Source organism: Lepus europaeus, chromosome 7 (assembly GCF_033115175.1).
Source record: "Lepus europaeus isolate LE1 chromosome 7, mLepTim1.pri, whole genome shotgun sequence".
Taxonomy (NCBI): Eukaryota; Metazoa; Chordata; class Mammalia; order Lagomorpha; family Leporidae; genus Lepus; species Lepus europaeus.
In genome coordinates this window covers 10,722,197-10,741,534 of record NC_084833.1, presented here as the reverse complement: position 1 = coordinate 10,741,534, position 19,338 = coordinate 10,722,197, and the positions used below count along the sequence as shown (strand labels likewise).

Genomic DNA, 19,338 nt, shown 5'->3' with positions numbered 1-19,338 from the left:
AACACCCCAGGAGCACAGGCAGTCAAAACCAAAATTAACATTTGGGATTGCATCAAATTGAGAAGTTTCTGTACTTCAAAAGAAACAGTCAGGAAAGTGAAGAGGCAACCGACAGAATGGGAAAAAATATTTGCAAACTATACTACAGATAAAGGGTTGATAACCAGAATCTACAAAGAGATCAAGAAAACCACAACAACAAAACAAACAACCCACTTAAGAGATTGGCCAAAGACCTCAACAGACATTTTTCGAAAGAGGAAATCCAAATGGCCAACAGACACATGAGAAAATGTTCAAGATCACTAGCAATCAGAGAAATGCAAATCAAAACCACAATGAAGTTTCACCTCACCCCGGTGAGAATGGCTCACATTCAGAAACCTACCAACAACAGATGCTGGAGAGGATGTGGGGAAAAAGGGACACTAACCCACTGTTGGTGGGAATGCAAACTGGTTAAGCCACTATGGAAGTCAGTCTGGAGATTCCTCAGAAACCTGAACATAACCCTACCATACAACCCAGCAATCCCACTCCTTGGAATTTACCCAAAGGAAATTAATTTGGCAAACAAAAAAGCCATCTGCACATTAATGTTTATTGCAGTTCCATTCACAATAGCTAAGACCTGGAACCAACCCAAATGCCCATCAACAGTAGACTGGATAAAGAAATTATGGGACATGTACTCCATAGAATACTATACAGCAGTAAGAAAAAATGAAACCTGGTCATTTGCAACAAGATGGAGGAATCTGGAAAACATCATGCTGAGTGAATTAAGCCAGTCCCAAAGAGACAAATATCATTTGTTTTCCCTGATCAGTGACAACTGAGCACCAAAGGGGAAACCTGTTAAGTGAAATGGACACTATAAGAAACAATGACCTGATCAGCTCTTGTCCTGACTCTAGATGTACAATGTAATACTTTATCCTTTTTAATATTTGTTGTTGTTTTTGTTGTAGTTGTGGTTCTAGTACCATTGGTTGAACTCTGTAATTAACACACAATTATTCTTAGGTGTTTAAATTCTAACTGAAAAGTGATCCCTGTTAAATTTAAGAGTGGAAAAAGAGAGGGAGAGATGTACAATTTGGGACATGCTCAATCAGACTTGCCCCAAATGGTAGAGTTAGAAATGTGCCAGGGGATTCCAATACAATCCCATCAAGGTGGCATGTACCAATGCCATCTCACTAGTCCAAGTGATTAATTTCAGTTCACAATTGATGACTCTGATAGGTCTAAGAGTCAAAGGGATCACACAAACAAGACAAGTGTCTGCTAATACTAACTGATAGAATCAAAAAGGGAGAGAACGATCCAACATGGGAAGTGGGATACACAGCAGACTCATAGAATGGCAGATGTCCTAAACAACACTCTGGCCTCAGAATCAGCCCTTGAGGCATTCGGATCTGGCTGAAGAGCCCATGAGAGTATTGTAGGCATGGAAAGCCAAGATACCATGGAAAAGAAAAAGAAGAAGACCTAAATGAAAGATCTCTGTGAGTGAGATCCCAGTGGAAAGAACGGGGCCATCAAAGAAGGAGGTACCTTTCTCTGAAGGGAGGAAAGTACTTCCACTTTGACTATGACCCTATTGGAATAAGATCAAAGTCAGCGAACTCTAAAGGCTTCCATAGCCCTGGCAACTCATGACTAGAGCAAAGGGAGATTACTGACACCATGAACAGGAGTATCAAATTGTTAAGTCAGCAACAGGAGTCACTGTATACTTACATCCCATGTGGGATTTGTCCTTAATGTGTTGTCTAATGTGCAGTGATGCTATAACTAGTACTGAAACAGTATTTTTACACTTTGTGTCTCTGTGTGGGTACAAACTGATGAGATCTTTACTAATTATATACTGAATCGATCTTCTGTATATAAAGAGAATTGGAAATAAAAAAAAACCTGGTGTTAAATTGGAAATGGCATAGAAAATTAATTAAGTTTTAAAAAAAATATTATGTAGGATCTCTGTCTTTAATGTGCTGTACACTGTTATTTAATGCTATAACTAGTACTTCAATGTATTTTTTTCATTTTGTGTTGCTATATGGGGGCAAACTGTTGAAATCTTTACCTAATCTATACTAAACTGATCTTCTGTATATAAAGAGAATTGAAAATGAATCTTGATGTGAATGGAAGGGGAGAGGGAGCGGGAAAGGGGAGGGTTGCGGGTGGGAGGGAAGTTATGGGAGGGGGGAAGCCATTGTAACCCGTAAGCTGTACTTTGGAAATTTGTATTCATTAAATAAAAGTTTAATAAGTGAAACAAAAAGAAAGAAAGAAAGGAAGAAAGGAAGAAAGAAAAAAAGAAAGACAGAAAGAAAGAAAAGAAAAGAAAAAAAATTAAGCAGGTTGCCAGACAGTGTGTGCTATGGTGTATGGTCCATATATACAAGTAGATAAACACATTCATTTATGACAGTAATGGTGATTAGTACTGGATAATTGGGTTATGGGTCATTGAAAATACTGATTTTTTTAAACTATTTGAAAGACAAGGTGAGGAGGGCAAAGAGGAAGACATATCTTTCTTCCATTGGTCCCCTCTCCAAATGCCCACAAGAACTGTGACTGAGCCACTGAAGCCAGTGGCCCAGAAGTCAATCTGAGTCTCCCATACAAGTGGCAGGAACCCAAGGGCTTGACACATCACCAGTTGCCTCTTAGTGTGTGCACGCACAGGAAGCCAGAACTGGGGGCAGATCCGGGCCTGGAGCCCTGGCACTGCAATATGAGACACAAGCATCCCAAGCAGCATCTTAACCACTGCTTCAAATGTCTGATGCCCCAATTTTTATTTACCTATAAAAATACATTAGTCATGTGTGGAAGCACTTCAACACATTCACTGAAAATGTGTTTTATGAAAAACTATGCACAGATTTCAAAACTTTTTACACCAAAATAAATATATTTTTATTTCTAGTTTTCCGTGACCTGGTGGAAGTTCCCTCATGTTACCATGAAGTGGAGAACACAGTGCCCCTGTGGAGTTGGAGACCATGTTCTGGAAAGTGCTGGGGGACCAGGTGTTCAGGGCCGATTAGCCCAGTCCCATAACACCTGTCATGCTTAAGCACTCCATCTCCCCCTTGCCAGGAATGTTTTGTTCAATCTCTTTCCATTGCTTAATCTGATATGCTGATGGAACATTCTGAACACCTGGGACCTTGGCAGGGGGGTAGCCTGCATTAGAGACTCTATCACCAGTGACCCTCAAGGCCAGACATTCCCATACAGAGTGCCAGCAGGGCTAATGGCAAGGTAAACACTGTTGTCCAATTTTTCTCCTGGGCTAGCCTGGCACAGTGAGATTATGTGGCTTCTTTACTGCCAGCAGAGTATCAGCCCTGGCTGCTGATCAGACAGCCCCAGAGTCAGGATTCCCTTCTATCTCACAAGAGTTGCAGTACAGGAGGTCATGGAGATGGCTTCTCTGAGAGCCCATAGGGTGGCCCTCACAGAATGCAAACTTACACTCTAATCCACAGACAGAAACCAGAGGGATAAGAGTCCTCCAAGTCTTGGGAACTTCTGAGACCCAGGGTCTAGTCCTGCCAGTGCCACTACCTGGTTATGAGAACCTGCACTGACCACTTAACCCCTCAACTACATCGATGGTGAGACAGCAGAAACAGTGACTTAAAAGGGAAAAAGCAGATTTCAGAGTATTCAGAAAATCAGAAAGAGCCAATGAAATTCAAGTATTTTGTTCACAGAGAGTTGCAGATAGTCCAGCCACTGACACCAACCTCTGCAATCTCACATCACTCACATGCTATGAAAGTGGCCCCAGGTGGGGAAGATATAAGGAGGGATAGCAGACTTCCCAGGAGGTTAATTTGCTGAAGATAACACACGTTTAACTCACGACACCTCACATTTATGATATCTCAGTTTCTGTGGTCAGGAACCCAGGTCCTGCTGAGATGGGTTTGCTCTGTCAGGATCTCACAGGGCTGCTGACCATGGGCCAGTCAAGGCTGTGGTCTTAGCTGTGGCTTGACTTGAGAAGGATCTGCTTCCACACTCACTGGGTGTGGGAAGGGCTCAGTTCTTTGTGGATTGTCAGACAGGGGCCCTCAGTTTCTCTGGCTGTTGTCTGAGGCCACTTTCAATGCTTTCCTTTGTGGGTCTCTCCCTAGGGCAGCTTGCTTCATCTGAGCCACCATTGTGAGAATCAGCACAGAGCGCTGACCAACAAGATAGAAGTTCCAATCTTACACGATGCAACCTCTATATGATGTCTCATCTGTTTTGCTGTATCTTATGGGATAGAATTAAGCCATGAGTTCTGCCCAGGTTCAACAGGATTGGATTTCACAGATGCATCAATACCCATTGGGAGGATAACGGGCTGCGGAAGTCAGCTTCTCACTACTACAACAAAATATTTTGGTGAAGCTACTTATGAGGCAAAGATATTTATTTAGCTCATGTATTAAACATTTGATGTCTAAATGGCCTGGTGCAAGATTTGGCTCTGGTGAGGGGCCCATGGTGAATGGTGAAGTTAATGCAGGAGGATAAAAAGACAAGCCAGATTCCAGAGAGAGTGGCTGGTTCTAAACACAAGCTCATAGTAACCCTCTCCTGAGGAATGACTTCCATGGACATGAGCCCAGTGACCCAGAAACTTCACCCTAGGCCATACCTCCTACGGGCTCTATCTCTTCTCAACAGCTTTACCGCAGGAACCGGTCAAGAACACCTGGGCCTTATGGGGGTATTCAACATCCAAAGGAATATCCAAATCATATCAGGGCCAACCTAGAGAAAGTCTTCCCTGCTCCTGGAATTGTGTCCCTGTGCTTTCTTCTCAATGGGAAGACTTGATTGTCTTTCCTAACCCAACAGCTTCCTTCAGTGTGACCCAGAGCCCCTCCAGGCAGAAGACAAGAGGCTTTTCCCATCTCCCCCCCACCCACCTTTTCTCAAGCTGTTTGCATCTACTTTAGAATTTAGTGGCTCCTCAGAGTCATAGAGTCAGTCTTGGGGGCAAACGAAGTTCTTATTGATTTCTCTTCCTTGCATTACCAAGATACGCAGACCTTGTACAAATCATTTACACATTACCAGCGACCCTTCCATGCCTAACCTCCATTTGAGAGCTTCACTGACATCATCTTAGACATTTGGGGTATTCAGGGGTCAAGATCGTTTCAGGTCCTCCAGTCACAGGAGTATTTTCAGTCAAGGATTAACAACAAAGTAGTTAATGCCATTCATGGGGAATTCTCAGTCCAAACTCCCATAAATATTTCTGGGACGGGGCACACAGGCTGTTGCCCGCAGCTCCAGTCTAGGCTGCACATGAGGCCGAGACACAGAGAAGGCATCCCATCGCCCCAATGCTGCAGCCTCTACTCCACACTCTGTGGATTCAAACAAACTTCCTGGCTGTCAAGTAGCACATCCAATTGAAATCACTGGAAGAGAAGATTCTCTGCCTTCTGCTTTACAACATGTGGTGGAGGAACATTCTCCACTCAGATCTGATGTCCATTCTGTAACACAGCAAGGATAGAGCCAGGCAATGGCTTCACAGGCATCCTGCCCCAAATGCACCCAGAACATTTTCTTATGCCATCAACTGTCACTATGCAGTCTGCAGCCTCTAGTAGGACTTCATCATCAGCTTCTGGTTTACAACACAGAGTAAGGGAAGGACTTCTTCCCCAGCTAGACATCACATCTGCTCCCTTCAACTTGTAGGTAAAGAAACTACAACTTCATGCAAAGCCTGTCCACCTTCCATGATGCAACCCCCTCCTTTGTTTATGTTGCAGCCCCCATGGACTTCTCCATCCTAAGAGTCAAGAAACCCTGACACTTTCTCTATTGTTGTCTAGAGGAATCTGCCTAACAGCTGCACCAATGTCAGGGCATATTTCTCATTGTAATCTTCATCTTCTGGCTTCTTAAACTTCACACGACTAGGGTAGGTGCAGTAAACTTGTTTGGGGTTGTCTAATGTTAGGTGACCTGCAAGAGTACCCTTGGACCATCCAGCCTTCTAGTGCTATTAATGCCATGATTATGAGGAAAGAATATGCATTGACAACCACAATAAACACTGCTGTGTAGTTCCCTATCTTCATGGCTTATCAGGGTCGGGGGAAGTTGATGAGGGCATCATGATCCATGTCCAGGTTCTTTCTTCATGGGATAGTCTTCCAAGGATATTTGGGTAGCCTCCAGGGTTAGTGTCTTGGACCACACATAGGTGGGTAAATGTGTAGCCAGCAGTCCTCTCCTCTTTATTTGAGCTTCTATAGAGAGCTATAACCAAGGATGGTGCATTTTGCTTTTGTTCCTGTAAGTATGCACTTCTTCTCAGCTAGTGAACCAACTCCCTACAAGTTGGATCCACCACTAAAATCAAATGGGACTTGGATCTCTAGCAACTGACTGAGGCAGAACTGCTACCCACACCAGAGATGGCCATGTGGTCACAAGATCTCCTTCACTTTCTTTCCCCTCTCAAGCTCTGATCTCTAGAGTCAGGACCACTCTACTGGATCCCACTGCCACCCAGGATAACTTCCTATTTGTCATCAAAAGAACTCCTCTTGCCCCATTTTCAGGAAGCCTTGTGATCCCTGTGTTTAAGGCAGGTGTGTGGGTTCTTCAATTCATGAGCATGATTGCTGGTACACTTCAGGGGGGTCCCCAGCATGGACTCAGCACCCTCCTTCCCGTGGCTTTGGCAGGACCACTCCGGGGTTAGGCGGATCTTAGGATCTACTATGGAACACTCACATAGCAGAGAATTTTGTTATGACCAGCTAAAGGCAGGGAGATCAGAGTTCCTATTATCCACCTCAGAGAAGAGATTTCTAGTTTCTTTGCCATTAGGAGGAGTGATGAGACAGGAAACAGGGACAGAAACCCAATCTACTTCCATATACACAGATCCCCTTAGGTCCTACACACATGAAGTCATGAGCACACAGAAGTAGGCCATGATCCACAAACCACTCTCTGCCAACATCCTCAGGGGTGGCAGACACAGAAATGGCACCCAGGACTATGTTGGGCAGCTGCTTTCTTAGAACCCCAACTGTCTATGGCACTGGGACAAATCAGTATACAATGAGATAATGCAACACTGGTTCAATGCTGTGTTCTCTGCATTTCTGACCAACTCTGTCAAAACACCGAGCCTGGAAAATTGGACATGGACCCATCTCATTCTAAACATCACAGTCAATCCTCAGTAGCTGGCAGGACTCTGGCAGGTGCACTCCAACTGAGGGATGTGGTGTTAGTGGAAAGCTACTCCGTAGGCAACATCCCAGAACGTGACTTAGGGCAGGACTGTCTTATCAGAAACTATTTTGTTTGGGAATGTGATAGCAGGTGGCATTAAGAGACTGATAAGAGCTATTAGAGTCAGGACTTGACCACACATATATAAGCAGTGGCTCCTGACTGCTGCTGTACACCTTCCACTCGTCCTGCCTTCCCCACTGACTTGGGAGTCAGGAAGAACCATGAAGTGGCTGCTGCTGCTCGGCCTGCTGGCACTCTCTGAGTGCGTCATCCACAAGTGAGTCTGGGGTCAGGCAGTGAGAAGAGCAGCTCCAAGAGGCAATTTCCCAGCACTCTGCAGCCTCCCAAGCCCCCTGTTTGTCCTGTGTCCACTTTCCTTTCCTCCCTATGTTTCAACATCTTGAGACTTCCTGACCTCTCTTTTTGCCTTTATGGAGAGGCCAGGCTCCAACGCAGCCAGTTTTGTTTCAGCCCCATCACTGGCCAGAAATCACCTCCCTTCTGTGCACTGTTGAGTAATAGATGGGAGCTTCTCCCCTCCTCCTTTCTCTTCTCTTGAATCAGGTCCCTCACTTTTCTTGGGTTTATGTAGCAACTCTGATCCAATCTTTACCCAATTACCCCTCCTTCCTTAACCATGTGTATTCCAATGCTCTGCTCCAGGGTCCCCCTGGTCAGAAAGAAGTCCTTGAGGAAGAACCTGATAGAAAAGGGTTTGCTGAAGGACTACCTGAAGACTCACAGCCCCAACCCGGCCACCAAGTATTTCCCCAATGCGGCCTACGCCAAGAGGTCAACTGAGAAGATGGAGAACTACATGGACGTGAGTACACATGCAGCTGGCGGGAGCATCCCCAAGGACTGACCCAGAGAGTGAACTAGGGGTATGGATGACAGCCAGGGACTATTCCCCGATCTCAGTAGCCCAGGGATACTCACAAAGTTCACCATCAGAACTATCACTCTCATTTGTTCATCACAAGATCTTTCAATGTTTCTTTACATTAAGTTCTATCTTATGTTTCAGATCTTGTGCTGAATAAAGTCACTGTAATGCAAGGGGATAATGATATCCTCAGTGAGACTGAGCACCCACTGAGAATCCAGAGTAGTTAGAAGGCTAACAAAAGGGAGGTGTCACTCATTGAGCCAGTGTTCCTGGAGGGCAAGGATGGCTTCTGGGAGCAGTGAAGGAAGAACAGGAGCTTCCAAGAGAAGGCAGGGACTTTTCGAGAGTTAGTGGGCTCATGCTCAACCTGTGGACACAGGGAGCCAACTGCATTTCAGGAAGTAAGAACAGAGTGCATAAAAGCGTGTAGAGGGAATCAGAGTGGTGCCAAGGGAGGCAGAGGGGCCATGGGTGGGGCAGACCACAGAGAGGCCAGGAGCCTGACAGCCTAAGCCCTACTTGCCAAGGATGATGTTAACCCTTGGGCTGACATGAGCCTCAAGACTTCTGACTCTTTTATTTGGGATCTGATGGCACACCCTGGTCTTCAGTAAATACTATGTCTTCATGTGAATAGAAACAGCCAAAGGAACAAAGCACCCTTGACTGTGGCCAAGGGCTAGGCCTCTGAAATCCATAAGACGTGCTCTAAGGCCTCCAGGCCTGGTGATCTTGGGAAAGTCATTTACATTCTTTGAGCTTCAGCATCCTGGTCTAGAGAACTGACCCATTCAGGGCCACCATCCACAGAAGGTTGTAAGTCATTAAAACCCCGGATTTCTGGGAGTACTTAGCACAGGGCCTAGCAGCCCCCTTGGCAGAGCTCAGAAACAGCAGCCTATTTATCAAGTTCACATTTATTTACAAAGCATCTCCTAAGTGCCAGAGGCTAGCACATACTGAGGTCACAACATTGAGCAGGCCAAAGTCCTGGGGTTATATTCAAGAGAGGATGACAAACAAACCAGCATGTGAGGAGAGTCAAGTAATGAGAGAAGCCACAAAGCATAACACATCGGTGAATTAGGTACAAGTCGATGAAGACACATAGGGGACAAATTTGGGTGAAGTGATAGGAAAGACTTGCTGAGAGAGGTGACACTGGATGAGAGCTCTAAATGATGAAGAAAGAGGCAGGCAAGGGAAAGTCTAGAAGAAGCATTTTCCGACTAAGGAATAGCCAGTGCAAAAGGCCAAGGGTGTGGCAAGTGCCACAGCTCACTTGGCTATTCCTCTGCCTGCGGTGCCGGCACCCCGGGTTCAAGTCCCGGTCGGGGCACCGGATTCTGTCCAGGCTGCTCCTCTTCCAGTCCAGCTCTCTGCTGTGGCCCAGGAGTGCAGAGGAGGATGGCCCAAGTGCTTGGGCCCTGTACCCACATGAGAGACCATGAGGAAGCACCTGGCTCCTGGCTTTGGATCGGCGCAGTGCTGGCCGTAGTGGCCATTTTGGGGGGTGAACCAATGGAAAGGAAGACCTTTCTCTCTCTCTCTCTCTCTCTCTCTCTCTCTGTCTCTCTCTCTCTCTCTGTCTCTCTCTCTCTCATGGTCTAACTCTGCCTGTCAAAAAAAAAAAAAAAAGCCCTAGGGTGGGAAGGAGCTTGTACTTGTCCAAGAAAGGCACAATGACCAGGGTAACTGGAGCAGAGCTACCAGATAGGAATGTGCTGACATTGAGAACAAAAATGCTGACAACCCTGCTATCCACCCTCAGGTTTAGGAATAGGAGATTTCCATGTGTTTCCTCGTTTAAGTGTCCTATATGTCTCCAGCTCAGCAAGTTAATGAACAAGCACTTTTGACATGACTTGCTAAGTGCCACAAGTTACATCCTACCTCTGAGAAGGTGAGCTCTTTAGGAGGTCCAGACTGACACAGGTAGGGACTGCCAAGAGAGGACAGCAGATAAGCGTTGGGTGTGAATGTACTTAGCAGAGAACAGTCAGAGGCAACTAGGGAGCAATCAGGAGGACTGGAGACACGGCTGAGGTTTGAAGAAGGTTTGACCTGGGTGAGGAGGTTAGAATAGAGGAGATGATGGAGAGTTTGACTGAGGAGCTGGCCCCCAGGGAGGACAGATGGGGTGACCAGGTGCTTGAGCTGCACTGTCCTGACCCCTGCAGGCTGAGTACTTTGGCACCATCAGCATCGGAACCCCCCCTCAGGACTTCACCGTCATCTTTGACACCGGCTCCTCCAACCTGTGGGTGCCCTCCATCTACTGCTCCAGTCTTGCCTGTGGTGAGTAGCTGGACCTGCCTGGCCTGCCCTTTCCTTGCTGCCCAGAACCAGCTGATGCTGTCAAACTGGACTCTTAGGGACTTTCTTTAGTTCCTATTAAGCTATTGGAGCCACTCGGCCATTCACCTTGCCCGGGCAGCTACTAGGAGCCTGTAACTGGGCACACGTGTTCTTGGGATTAAAGGTGGAGCAGATGTGGTCAGATAGACTCACAGAGCAGAAAACTTGTAGAAGTCCAAAGTTAATCTTGGCTAAATAGGGCTCCAGCCTGGCAAGCCACACTGCATGGGCTATGTGACACAGTGGATTTAATGTCAGGCTGAAGCACCCTCGAGAAAAGTGAGAAGCTCATTAAAAGCACACACATAGTCTACAGCCATACCACCCTGAACACGTCCAATCTCATCAGATCTCAGACGCTAAAAAAGCATGGTTGGGAATGGCTAGTATCTGGATAGGAAAAACAAACACATGAGTCATTGCTTTGCTGATGAAGGAGACTTTGTCATTGGAAGTTACCACAATGTTTCAAGCTCCAGCCTCTTGTGCTTCTTTTGTAACCTGAATTTTGATTAAGAGGAGATGCCCTTGAAATCATCTGTGCCCAAACTGGAGCCTTGGCTGTGCAGGCTGCTGTGCTCAGAGTTTGTCAGAAGGATCTTGGGATGACATGGAATAGGTTGGGTTCCACCCACCAGTGACATGGTGCCAATGACAAGTTTGGATGGGCTCAGGGTACTAAAGGTCAATTCAAAGGGCACATTGCGGCAAAGGTTGTCTTTCTCTGCCAGTACCAAGACACCCAAAGCAAAGAAGATATTACCAGCTCACTTGCTTGCCCTTTGGTGGTTAATGATCTCTCTTTCTGCTTTTGTAGCCTTCCATAACCAGTTCAACCCTAAAAAGTCCTCCACCTACAAGGCCACCGACAAGACATTATCCATTGCCTATGGCACTGGCAGTATGACAGGCATCCTGGGATATGACATTGTGAAGGTGAGAACCTGCCATCTCTGCCCCTCACACTGCCAGACCTTAGGGCCAGCTTCCTGAGACCACAGTGAGTCCCCCAGAGCAAGCTAACTCTAGAAGCACAGGTGTCTCAGAGATGACACAAGACACCTAACAGGGTGGTCAGGGAGCCATGTGGCAGAGCTGTCATACACACATTGCAGGCTGAGCCACCAGTGCATAAAGGTAGTGGTGCCTGGAGTCGACAGCCAGCCTCAGTGCTGAATGTCATGGAGGAAGCAGTGATTGGAGATGGAAAGGCTAAAATACCTTTAGGGTTCTCCTCTTCCTCTAGATCTCTATAGTCGCATGAGCTCTACGAGTCCTGCAGGGCATGACAGGGGCAACAGGTCCTAATTTGTTGGGGTTTGCTTTGCATCTGCCCAGCTATAATGCAAATGCACAGTGGTCATCCATCCTGTAGCAGAATCTCATAGCAAGTCACAACAGAGGACATCTGGACACCAGCTCTCAGGACCTGTCCAGTGGGGAGTCAAAGTATTCCAGGGGATGGACTCTCAACTTGCCTTTCAGCCTGATGCCCTGGAAGCTGAATCCTTTGGGAAATGATGCAAGGTTGCCCTGGGTCCAGGACTAGGGTCTAGCATTGCTCCATAAGCAGGTGCTTACATTGCACATCATCTCTATCCCCCCTTACAAAGGTTGGAAGCATCGATGACACCCACCAGATCTTTGGCCTGAGTGAGACAGAGCCAGGTGACACCTTCGTGTTTGCTCCCTTCGATGGCATCCTGGGTCTGGGCTACCCCAGCATTTCCTCCTCTGATGCCACGCCCGTCTTTGACAACATGTGGGACCAGCGTCTGGTGTCTGAGGACCTCTTCTCCGTCTACCTGAGCTCGTAGGTTGGCTAGCCCGGGGCCTCTCCCACAGAGACCATTTTCACCTGGATCAGCAAGGGACCTCACCAGGGCTGGGTGGGCTTGGGAAGATATTAGATGAAAGAGATTTTGAAAGTCAATGTCATAGTCTGGAGAATGATGTATTTGAGCAGCAATGCTGCCAAGCCTCTCTCACTCTCTGACAAGCTATCTTCATTTGCTATTATTTATCAAGGTAAGTTTTTCTCCCTTGAATTTCTCAACTCCAAAGTCATTACCAGTTGCTCTTGGCACTGATGCCCTCATTCTTGCCCTTAAGATAACATTTAGAGTGAAATCACATAACACAGTGTTCAAAAATCATAGGAAAAAAAATAACAAAATTCGATTGTGACTTAGGAGGGGACTTCGAAAATTTTGTGGCAAGTGAAACTCAAAGACACATTTAGGGAGTGATGTTACTTCCAATGGTTAATTTGCTGTTTAAGGTACTCAAACATCAAGTACATGCTTGGAGTCCAGACCACACTGTTTGTGCTTTATCTTCTTCATACTGCCCAACCAGGGTAGGAGTAGCGGATGACTGAAGTGCCTTGGCCTCTGTCACCACTGGGAAGGACCCTATTGAGCCTGACTGCCTGTTTTCAACCTGGGTGCATTTGTGCAGTTGTGGATATTTGCAGACTGACAAGTGGATAAAAGACCCTGTCTCTTCCTATTGCTCTGCGTTTCAAATTTGCTTTTTAAAATAAGTTTATTTTGGTGCACATATTTTGAGCACCATGCATAGTTTTCTTACAAAACACCAATTCTTCATGAATATTTTGCAGAGCCCTTGAATGCTCAGGTTGCAAGATGTTTGGAACCAATACAAATTCTTTCAATATATTTTTCCAGCAACTTTTTGATGTACCTTCATATACACAGAACAATGAAATGAGAAAGTAATGCTACAAAGTTTATTTTTTAATTATCAAAATGTAGGGTCAGAGAATGAATGAAGAACAAACCAGGTTGGTTTTGGCTGAGTAGACTTTTACACAAGAAGAGCTAGGTCAGTTGCCAACTTTCTTCTATTACTTAATTCCTCCTAATGACACTGTTGGTCATTATCCTGTTTTTCTTCACTTGTTAATAACCGCTAGATGTCGATTGCATTATTACATGTTTCCTGCAAAAGTGGGTGGGTTAAACTGAGTGGGGCTGCTGTGGTTCATAAATGGCCAGTTGGTGATTAATTCCTCACTACCCTCTATATTTACATCCCTATGTACCCTGAAATGGTGGAGATTTAGAAAATGGATGTTCCACTAACAAAGACCCCAACATGTGCTCTAGGCCACTAAGTATTCATGTCTCTCATGGTTCTCACCTGCTTCATATGGGCTAAAGTACATTTTGTGAACCACTGCATTTCCCCAATGAGACAAAGGTCAATACAGCTCAGCACCATGGAGATTTTGGTTTGGAGTATTTTTTATGCTGTCCCATGCACTGTTTAGGGTGCAAAGCAGATTCCTGGACTTTATCTCTTTGGGCTCAGTAGCATCCCCTACCCCAATACAATCACGACAATGAAAAAGATCTCCAAGCCGGCGCCGCAGCTCACTAGGCTAATCCTCCGCCTTGCGGTGCCGGCACACCGGGTTCTAGTCCCGGTCGGGGCACCGATCCTGTCCCAGTTGCCCCTCTTCCAGGCCAGCTCTCTGCTGTGGCCAGGGAGTGCAGTGGAGGATGGCCCAAGTACTTGGGCCCTGCACCCCATGGGAGACCAGGAGAAGCACCTGGCTCCTGCCATCGGATCAGCACGGTGCGCCTGCTGCAGCGCGCCTACCGCGCTGGCCATTGGAGGGTGAACCAACGGCAAAAGGAAGACCTTTCTCTCTGTCTCTCTCTCACTGTCCACTCTGCCTGTCAAAAAAAAAAAAAGAAAAAGAAAAAGATCTCCAGATATTAGCAATACCTGCCTGGTTGAGAACACAGGAACTACACCATTGAGTCCTTAACAGCCAACACTGTCCTGCATTCAATTCACTTGTGGTCCCCATAGCAACTATAATGGGTATTGGACTACAAACAGCACAACCCATAATTTCTAGGTTCTACTTTTGGTTGGCACATCCTGCTGTGTGATCTTGAGAAAGTTGCCTTACTTCTCTGACCCTCAGAGTCATTGAAGTGAAAATAATAATACTGACTATCATATGGCTCTGGTATAGCATGAAAAGAACCCATGTCTATCACACATTGAGTACAAATCCTAAAACTGATGAGTACCCTATCCAGGGTAGCTCCTAGGTTGTACATAGCAAATATATAACACATGAATGAGTGAATTCCTGTCTTCTCTTCCAACTATCCAGTGATGACAAGAAGGGCAGTTTGGTGATGTTTGGTGGCATCGATGAGTCTTACTACAAGGGAAGCCTGCACTGGGTGCCTGTTTCTTATGAAGGCTACTGGCAGTTCACCATGGACAGGTGAGATGGCACTGCTGGATGGTCTGTTGTCCTTGGTAAATATCCCATTCTTTTCATGCTCACAGGAGAGTCAGTGTCCCCATCTGTCTGGAACAGCCAGCACATGGGAAAAGCTGGAAATTGGCTTATCCAGAGTGAGCCTAGGGAATGTGCCTTTCTGAAAGGACAGGAGAGAGAGAGGGCTGACCAGGAGCCTCTACAAGGATCAGGCTGCCATTTCCTTATGGTCCAGGAGGCAGGCCCACATTTCAGCCCCCACAGGGAGGCTCAGCCAACCCAGAAATTGCACATTGTTCAGCATTTATGAGACCTGGGAAGCATTACACAACCTCCTTCTCTAGGAAGAATACCACTAGCAGTCTAAGATTAGGGAAAAATAACTGAAACTGTCTCAGGGCATACTGGCCCTGGCCAGGCTGTAGCCTGAATTCCCATCTGTTCTGTCCCCTGAGGGGGGTGGGGGGCGTCCATCCTGGTCACAGGTGTAACTCTTGAAAACTCAGGCAAACCTTCCTTGCATTTCTCCCTCAGTGTCACCATCAACGGAAAGACCATCGCTTGTGCTGACAGTTGCCAGGCCATCATTGATACGGGTACCTCTCTGCTGGCTGGCCCCACCAACGCCATTTCCAAAATCCAGCGTCACATCAGAGCTTATGAGAACTCCGAAGGCGAGGCAAGTCCAGCCCCACATGCTCTGTTTTAGACTCCAGTGGTGAGAGTAATATGCAGAAGGAATAAACCTCCTATGATCCTTCCACCCTTGCACATTACAGGAAGTCGTCAAATGCTCGGACATCAACTCCCTGCCTGACGTTGTCTTCACCATCCATGGTGTGAAGTACCCTCTGCCTGCCAGTGCCTACATCCTGAAGGTAAGGTGGCCCCTTGCCAAAATCCCAGTATGGGCCCACCCACTAGGGGCCACACACTGCCCTCTGAACACTGCTCCCACCCGAAGTCCAGAGGCAGACTGTCACTTGCTCTTCATGGATTTCAGAGACAGTGTGCATTCACAAGCAATGTATGAGTGAGAATTTAGACAAATCCCCCTTAAGGGCTTTCCCTTAGGAAGAGTGGGGCAAAAGATGACAGCTTAAATAAGAGGCTCTGTTTGTTTACAGTCTCAATGTCCAGCCTATTATTTCTAAGCAAGGTTGAACATCTCTTATCCTCCATTTCTTCAACTAAAAACCAGAGACTAAACCCACCCTTAGATTGTGGTGAGAGTGAATCCAGACAGTGATCGCATCTTTAGGCCCGTGACCCACAGGAATTCTTCTTGCCATTTACCATACTGCCAGGTGCAAAACCAGTTCTTCCCAGCTGATCTTTCCCAGTGATAAGTACTCACACATGGGCCTCCTCCCAGGTGACTCTAACACACAGCCCAGGCTGCAGCTGGGGCCAGTATGCCAGGGAAGAGAAAGGACTCACAGCTGCCTGTTGTGCCACTGGTCTGGAGGAGAGTACTGAGAAATGGGCATACCATCAGGGTTTCCAAACATCCTTAGCAGAAGTTGACTTCTCTCTAAACCCGTTTGCTAAGGTCAGGGTTTATGTGTCTGCCAAAGACACTGGATAATGTCCAACCTCCATGCAAAAAATGAGAGCAGGAATCAGCTTATTCAGGTACACCCCAGGTAAGCAAAACATATCCCTGGACACTAAGTCAGGAAGCCCTTCTTTGCATAGGTGTTGTCGTGAGTCCAGTGAGCCTGTGATGTTTAATACCCAGCTCGCCTGTCACCCTGACCCTCTGTCTGGTCTACTGTGCCACTCTCTGTTCTGCAGGAAGATGATGTCTGCACCAGTGGCTTCGAGGGCATGGACCTCGACACCTCCACCGGCGAGCTCTGGATCCTGGGTGACGTCTTCATCCGCAAGTACTTCACCGTCTTTGACCGGGCCAACAATAAGCTTGGCCTGGCTGCCGCAGTTTAAGCCTGCAGCTTTCAACCTGCTTCCAGAGAGATCTGGCCTCCTTGCAAACCCTTAACTGGAAAGAATTCTCCTGATTTTTTTTCCTGAAGCACAGTCACCTCCTAATCATAGTAGATGCTTGTTCCTGTTCCCATCCACACTCATAAATAGAATAAAAACAGCTGATGAAAATGTGTGTATCTTCTTCTCCTGACTAGAATGTCTCTTCCACATTTCTGGGGTCAGAACACCAGGCAGAGAAGCAGAAATGAACATATACAACTAGACAGCTCCAAACCAGTGACATTTCATAACAGGGCCAGGATGACAAATGGGTGTCATCAAGTTTTTCTGGGAGTATCACAAAAAGACCTGGAGACCAGAAACGGCAGGCTCATTGTCTCCATAGAGAGGAGTGCAGCTAGGCCTGTGCTTGAGGGAGTCAATTTCCCACTTTCTCAGAGCCATGATGATATAATGAGGAAAGGTAGAAAGTCAAGGGGAGGATATCTGATGGTGATGTTCCTGAGTAGGTAGAAGGAGGCCATGTAGGCCGGCGCCACAGCTCAGTAGGCTAATCCTCCACCTACGGCGCCAGCACCCTGGGTTCTAATCCCGGTTGGGGCACCAGATTCTGTCCCGGTCGCTCCTCTTCCTGTCCAGCTCTCTGCTGTGGCCCGGAAGTACAGTGGAGGATGGCCCAAGTGCTTGGGCCCTGCACCCGCATGGGAGACCAGGAGAGGCACCTGGCTCCTGGCTATGGATCAGCACGGTGCACAGGCCACAGCGCACTGGCCGCAGCGGCCATTGGGGAGTGAACCAACGGAAAAGGAAGGAAGACCTTTCACTCTTCTCTCTCTCTCACTGTCTACTCTGCCTGTCAAAAAAGGGTGGGGGGGAGGCTATGTTATTTTGCAGACCTGAACAAAGAGTGACAGAAGCTGTGTTTCCTTCTGCATCTAGTAAACCAGCTCCCCAAGAGTTCGGTACAACCCAAAATTCCAATGGGACGTGGACCTCCAGTTCCTGACTGAGGCAGAACTGATGCCTACATCAGAGATGACCATGCAGCCACCCAGGACCACAAGTCCTCAGCCCCCTACACACACACACACCTTCTGACTTTGTACTTCCCAAATCCCATGCTTCTTGAGTCAGGGCCACTCGCTGTTTGTAGACAATGCCCACACAGACCTTTATGAGGTCTCAGAACTGATTTCTCCTATAGCTACCTCCTGACACAACTCACAGCTGACATTAGATATGTGGGGACATTCTCCACACTCCAGCACCTAACTCTGCAGTGGCCAACACCAGCTGGGTGACCGCACACTCAACTGGATTCATTCCTGCCCCCATCTTCCAGGGGAGAGCACAGGATCTGACAGGTAGGGCTCAAAACTCAGCCCTACTCCTCTACAGAGTCTGGCGCAAGACTGATGGGCTACAAATTTAGGTCCTCACGGCCCTGTCCTCAGATTCAGTTAATTTGCTCAGTGGCTCATGGGACTCAAGAAAACACACTAAGCTACAGAATTTGAAAGATGGATATGGGCAGCCACATGGAGATATACAGAGAGAGATAGCTGGTGGGGCCAAGGCAATAGGCTCTGCCCATGGATTGAGGAGCCCCCTCCAATCAGGGGACTGACTTCCTGTTTGCACTCACTCTACCCCAAATAACCCACTGTCCAGAACCCTGAAACACTGTATTTGGTGAGGTACTGGGGACTTCATGGGCATGCTTGAGATAGACTGGTGTAGGGCCCCACATGGATTCTTCAGACTCCCTTCCTCCAATGGATGGCACTGGAACCCTCTTGCATAAAGTGAGTCTTAGCACCTACTAGGGGACAATCACACAGTAGAGAATTTCATTATGGCTAGCTAAAGGCTGCAAGGTTAGAGTTACTATGTCCCACCTTGGAGAAAGAATTCTAGTTTCTGAGCCTTGTGTAGGAAGTGATGAGCCACGTACCACGGACAGAAACCAAATCTATCAACAAATATACACACATCCTGTAATGTCAAACCCACATGAATCTGTCTACACAGAAAAGTGAGTTCTGCTCACAAAACTACTTACAGTTCACATCCTCTGGATTGGCACAGACAGCAATGCCACCCATCGCTAAGTTGGAAAGATGCTTTCTAAAAACCCCAACCATACATCTCATTGGGGGAAATTGGGGTACAATGAGCTCCTGCAGCAATTCTTCAATGCTCAGGACAACTCTTTCAAAATAGTGAGCTTGGGATTATATCACAAGCCATTCTCATTTCTTAAGTAATAGCCACCACTCTAAGGCTGGCAACTCTCAGGAGGTGCACTCCAATCATGGGGTGCCATGCTAGTGGAAAGCTACTCAACAGGTAGCTTCTCAGACGCTGACCTCAGGCAGGAAATCTAATCAGAATGTGTTCTGTGTGGGAGTGTGATAACAGGCCGTATTTACAGGCTGATAAGGGCTATTAGGACGTAGGCCAGATATAAGCAGTGGCTCTTGCCTGCTGCTGAACACCTTCCAATTGTCCTGTCTTCCCCACTGAACCATGAAGTGGCTGCTGCTGCTCAGCCCGCAGGTGCTCCTTA

The 19,338-nt window shown here is 47.0% G+C and overlaps 1 protein-coding gene across 1 annotated transcript; it reads left to right on the top strand.

Annotated features, from left to right (window-relative positions):
* The first annotated feature begins 7,523 nt into the window (after positions 1 to 7,523).
* Positions 7,524 to 16,766, top strand: LOC133764167 (pepsin II-4-like). Its single transcript, XM_062197843.1, has 9 exons — positions 7,524 to 7,579; positions 7,966 to 8,125; positions 10,372 to 10,489; positions 11,367 to 11,485; positions 12,163 to 12,362; positions 14,706 to 14,822; positions 15,354 to 15,502; positions 15,603 to 15,697; positions 16,617 to 16,766. The coding sequence occupies exons 1-9, from the start codon at positions 7,524 to 7,526 to the stop codon at positions 16,764 to 16,766; spliced, it is 1,164 nt and encodes a 387-aa protein (XP_062053827.1).
* Positions 16,767 to 19,338: the final 2,572 nt, after the last annotated feature.

Excerpts from the sequence above, each read along its gene's own strand:
- LOC133764167 (XM_062197843.1), top strand. The coding sequence starts at position 7,524 with ATGAAGTGGCTGCTGCTGCTCGGCCTGCTGGCACTCTCTGAGTGCGTC. Across the intron at positions 11,486-12,162 it reads TGGGATATGACATTGTGAAG|GTTGGAAGCATCGATGACAC; the intron begins GTGAGAACCTGC and ends CCCCTTACAAAG. Across the intron at positions 12,363-14,705 it reads TTCTCCGTCTACCTGAGCTC|TGATGACAAGAAGGGCAGTT; the intron begins GTAGGTTGGCTA and ends CCAACTATCCAG.